General features: G+C 35.9%; 1 protein-coding gene across 1 annotated transcript; it reads right to left on the reverse strand.

Moving 5' to 3' along the window:
- Nucleotides 1-547: 547 nt before the first annotated feature.
- On the reverse strand, nucleotides 548-4,924 carry LOC136839851 (protein GVQW3-like). Its single transcript, XM_067106182.1, has 3 exons — nucleotides 4,874-4,924; nucleotides 4,341-4,696; nucleotides 548-647 (listed from the first exon to the last, which is right to left on the reverse strand). Exons 1-3 carry the CDS (start codon nucleotides 4,922-4,924, stop codon nucleotides 548-550), a joined length of 507 nt encoding a protein of 168 aa, XP_066962283.1.
- Between the last annotated feature and the right edge of the window lie 864 nt (nucleotides 4,925-5,788).

Here is a 5,788-nt window from a genome sequence, read left to right on the forward strand (position 1 = left end):
ATGAAATTCAGTGTTCAAGCAAATCTATTTAAGCAAAATAAAGAAGACGAAATTATCCTTTAAAATGTTCAGGAAAAAATTCACTGTAAATCAACGCTCAATGCTGAAGGCAAAATAGCTCGCAATCTTTTTCTTTTGATATGATTATATTAAAGTATCAATTAAAATGTAACCATGCTTCATTGCATAATGAAGAAGGAACAGCTCATTTGCATAGTCCTAATATCATTAATAACTCTCAATCATATCACACGCTGGCCATCGTGACGTATGCAAGCTATGCAAATAAGATCGGCTTCCGGCCGCCCATTTTTCTTGCGTTAATCACGTGGGAAATTTTGCCTTGGAAAAGCATGATATCCAGCTCAGTTGCCCATAATTATCATAATCAGATTTCGGTTCTAATTCAATAACACAAACTTGCCTCTCAGGCGACGCACAGAGACTGGCATTCATTAGCAAATTCTATTATTTGATTAAGCCTGCGTCATTCATTTCCCGCGTAACGGATATCTCGCTGCAGCGCCGCTCCCCGCGCCTAGATTGCTCAATCTTCAGGGTGATTAAAAGCAAGGAGATTGTCTGACATGACTTTGTGGAGTGAATGCCCTGGAAGTGGATACATCTTAGCAATGAAAGCCTTGAGGCTGTCAGAAATCAATCAGATTCTAAGGTCTAATCAATCAGAATAATTACCAATACAAAACGCCCAAAAAGTAGTCCCTTCGACGCGCAAACCAACTCGTGATTTGACTGAGTGAACGGCGGCGGAAAAGCGGAAAAGTAAAAGTCAAAGTCCAAGGACTTCCGCATATAATCCTCCAGGCTTAGGTGTCAGGCTGGGGACGACCCCAGTGAAGTCGTAACGAAGTTAGCCTGCTTGACACCCACGTCGAGTTACGCCTTGCTTTATCATCAGCTGGGGGGATCCCAAATATACATAATAGGTGTTTTCCATTAGGAGAATTGTTTTCCTTAATGACGCTCTCGGGGAAGAGGGATAAAAACGCCGCGCGTGTCGAAGTTTTAGAGGCGGAGGAAAGTTTGGTTCTAATTAGCATGTCGTGTGTTGCTAGTTCGGCGTGGACAAGGCAAGCATGATCACCGCCTGCTGCTTGTATATTTATGGAAAAAAAGTCGAAATGTAAATAAATAACCACAAACATTGGTAAACTGATGATACCTCTGTCTATTCTTAAACATTAGTCTAGACATACACGTGTAAATTTATTGTATGTATGATCTATTCGCAAATTGATTTTATGAGTTTGGCGAGTAGGCTAAGTACTTTTAATAAACACACATTATAGTAAATTTTAATTAATTATATATATATATTTATATATATATATATATATATATATATATATATATATATATATATATATATATATATATATATATATATATATATAGTTTGCGTTATCAAATTAAAATTTTACTTTCGTTTCTTCATAATGTTATTTCTTATCTACTTAGATTCCGATGATAAATCATTTACATAAAACGCTTTAGTATAAACACGATTTTTAGTTATTAGACAGAACCGTGTATCACACTAAATTAGTAATGTATCTCTTAACAATTCGTTTGACAGGCAACCAATAATTAAACTAAATATTTCGCGTAAGATATCACAATCATTTATTCACAAGATGCGAGCTCTGTCTCAGATCTACATATTTAAAACTGCTGCTTTGCAACAGTTCTGCGTTTCTAAAACAATTTTGCGTTTCTAAAACAGTTTTGAGTTTCTAATAATACTGTCGTGGGCATCGCTCCAAAAAAATGGGATGTGATTAAAATGTCAGTCTCGATCACCAGGTTTACATCACTTCGATACTCTCAAGTTTCGCCGTTCTAATCAGTAGTTCATAATACCGTGACTCAGGTCCCAAAACTTGGTTGCAGAACGAACAGCAAATAAAATGATATTGTGTTACATCAAAACTTAGTAGTAAGAAGAAAGAGAAAGTAAATGCTCATTAATTAGCATATAGCCGAAGGCAACCATTGCTCCGATTTTAATTGATCATTAAATTAACAAGTACGTAGGATTCCCTGAATAACTACTGACCGAATACTAGAAAACAAAATAGAAAAATTGAATTAATATCTATTAGTATCTAGCAAAAAGCATCCATAGTTAAACATTTTAGAGAAATATTTTAGGTTTTTAAATGTTAGATACAAGTATAGAAAATTCCTATAATAATTTCAGCGAGTAGGCTAGGGGTGCAGGCCAATACTCCCATTATCCTTATATAAGACCGTAATACTAATTGTTCGTCGTTTTATTATGGATAATTAGCTAACGGGAATTCAGCCGCAATAATCACTCTGATAGATTTTGCTATCTCTGTGTAATCAGTGTGCTTAAGACCCTTCAAAAGCATTCATTTTTAGTTTTCTGTATAAGAGAACTATTGAGATGGCTTTGTCTGTCCGTCCGCACTTTTTTGTCTGCACTTTTTCTGTCCGCCCTCAGACTTAAAACTAGCTAGGCTAGGGGGCTGCAAATTGATATGTTGATCATCAACCCTCCAATCATCAAACATACCAAATTGCAGCCTTCTAGCCTCAGCAGTTTTTATTTTATCTAAGGTTAAAGTTAGCCATGATCGTGCGTCTGGCAACGATATAGGACAGGCCACCACCGGTCCGTGGTTAAAGTTTCATGGGTCGCGGCTCATACAGCATTATACGCTATACAGAAAACTTGATTGCGCCGAAGAAACTTCGGTGCATTTTTTACTTGTTTTTCTTTTTGTCGCATCTTGCGAAACTAATTACCGCCGGAACTTCCTGACTGAATATTACTCAGAGGAGAACGATTACAGAAAAATACAGTTTCAGAAAAAAAATATTTTTGTGTATATGAAAGAATCTAGCGCTTATTCGGTCATTAATAGGAGTGATAATCGAGCAGCTGAATCGTACAGCTGAACAAACTTGGCTCAAGTTAAATTGTAAGTCAGTCCTGCTACTAAGCAAAATGGAGGTAAAATAAAATAACATGGAGGGAAATTTGGAAAGTGAGATGCAGGAAAAATGGACGCAATTAAGGAAATCTCTTTGTTGGCTCTTAATACCATACAATTACGCATAGATCCAACACTTGCATAAGCTTAAGGGAGATAGAACAGAACAAGTGGTTTCGGTTTGTAATGGATGAAAGAGAAAGAAAATTAATCGTAATTAAAATGGTTTATGCTGGCCGACCTTTTGTCTATGCTAATCCTACTTTTTATCAAAGGTTAGCAGCTGCATATAATCTGCAGACAGAAATTCACATAAATTTCGCAAAACGTTTATAAAAACCACTACGCCAGTCAGTATGATTTACTTAAATACTTCTCTATTTATGTTTCGAATGAGTTTATTTACCTCCACGCCTCGCAAGTAAAGTAAAAATACACACACTCATTTTATGACCAGCAAGTTAAACCTGGCAAGATAATTGCACCTGGGACGTGTACCGTTTTTTACAAATTATTGTAAATAACAATTTTTTTTTTTTTTATGCAGCGAGCAGCCGAGACAAAAACCTAGCGTGTCTGGCAGCCCCGCCTCCCGGTAATTAAGCTTAAATAATGGAAGAATTTATATGCATTCGTTCTCTCCGACAACTTGACAGCATCCGGGGAGCGTATATCGGAAGTGAAGGATCAACTTCGCAGACCAAACATGCGAGGGCAAACACGCAAACACAGTCAATTAACGCCCACTGCCTCACACCTCATCGCACACATGCAGGTCAAATTTGGCCCCTCTGTTTACAGGATCTGTGAAAATTGCTCTGGGGAGAAAGGAATGTGCAAGCTCCGACAAAAGTCAAGTTCAGCGTTTGAGGAGAAAGATGAAATTCGCGTCATGGACGTTGTGTGGCGGGATTCCGTTTTAAATCAAACAAAAAATGATCCTCTGATTCTAGAATCTCGCAGGATTAAGCGATTTAACACAACTTTCCAATGCCTGCATTTTGATGAATGATCTGTTCTAGATTATAAATACTCTCTCTCTCTCTCACACACACACACACACACACACACACACACACACACACACACACACACACACACACACACACATATATATATATATATATATATATATATATATATATATATAAACAAACATATGTATACACATACACACACACACACACACACACACACACATATATATATATATATATATATATATATATATATATATATATATATATATATATATATATATATACACGAGACCGATTAAATAACTCACCTTTATTTATATGCATTACAAATTTAATGCTTGTTCCCTTCAATACGGGTATACTCCCCATTTGCACTAACACATTGCTGCTGTCTTCTTTTCCACTGCCCGGAGGCGTAGAGGAAATCAATTTTTGCAGACTGCCAACGCAATATTCTTTGCGACGTTCTTTTTGCTCTGGTGTGAGAACCCTCGGGACCATCTTCGCACAAACCCTCTTCATGGTAAGGTCCTCCCGCAAAATTTTCCATGCTGTGTCTTTGTCAGTGTTCACAGATTCAGCTATCATTCGAACACTGAGTCGGCGGTCTTTTCGAACAGTCTGACTGATTTTTTCTACATTTTCTTCTTCGGTTCTTGAAGTGGAAGGTCGTCCAGGCCGTTCATCATCTTTGACAACCTCACGTCCCTCGCTGAATCTTTTGTGCCACTCAAACTACGCGCACGAGACAGGCAGCGATTTCCATAAGCTGTACTAAGAATTTGAAAGCATTCTGTTGGTGTTTTGTGCAATTTTATCAAAAAACTTCAAACTGACACGTTGTTCAACTTTTAAACTTAGCATTTTTTAGGCCCACTACAGACAACACAACCAAACAACATGGCGACTCACAATCAACTGAACGTCATGGAGTGCTGCTGCTTGTCGTACAGGTTCAGACATGTTCAAAGTCACCACGCATCCAGTTTTGACCGGTTCTGACTGCTTTGCTTATTAGGTGTAATCACAGTCTCGTTATTTGGTAGACATACCTCGTATACATATATATACCTGTATACATACATATATATATACATATATATATATATATGTACAGTATATATAGATGTATATATATATATACATATATATACATGTATATATATACATATATACATATATATACATATATATATATATATATATATATATATATATATATATCTATATATATATATATCTGTATATATGTATGTATATATATATATATATATATATATATATATATATATGTATATATATATATATATATATATATATATATATATATATATATATATATATATATATATATATATATATATATATATATATATATATATATGTACCAAATGCTACACTAATATAAATGGTGGCTATAAAAAAAGAGGATACTAGGGTCAGTGCCACATTAATAGTATAACTCTGTATCTAGAATGAACCCCTTAGCAGCACGTCGATCCCCACTGGAGACTATAAATTCATTCACCTCTATACTGCACGTACTTTCTCGCGTGATGAAAAAGGCTCATCCATTTCAATACAACTTCCTTAATTGTACAAAAATGATTGAAACACTCTCTACGCCATCCTGTCGTCCGCCATTCTCTCGACAGGACCAGACCATTTCAAAATATTCTAATCGAAAGAGAGAGAGAGAGAGAGAGAGAGAGAGAGAGAGAGAGAGAGAGAGAGAGAGAGAGGTTTTGGTATGTACGAATGCATTTATTCTTATTATATATATCTGTTTATCATTCCATATAGAGCGTAGGCAAATTTCAAACAGAT

This window comes from Macrobrachium rosenbergii, chromosome 6 (genome assembly GCF_040412425.1).
Source record: "Macrobrachium rosenbergii isolate ZJJX-2024 chromosome 6, ASM4041242v1, whole genome shotgun sequence".
In the NCBI taxonomy this organism is placed as follows: domain Eukaryota; kingdom Metazoa; phylum Arthropoda; class Malacostraca; order Decapoda; family Palaemonidae; genus Macrobrachium; species Macrobrachium rosenbergii.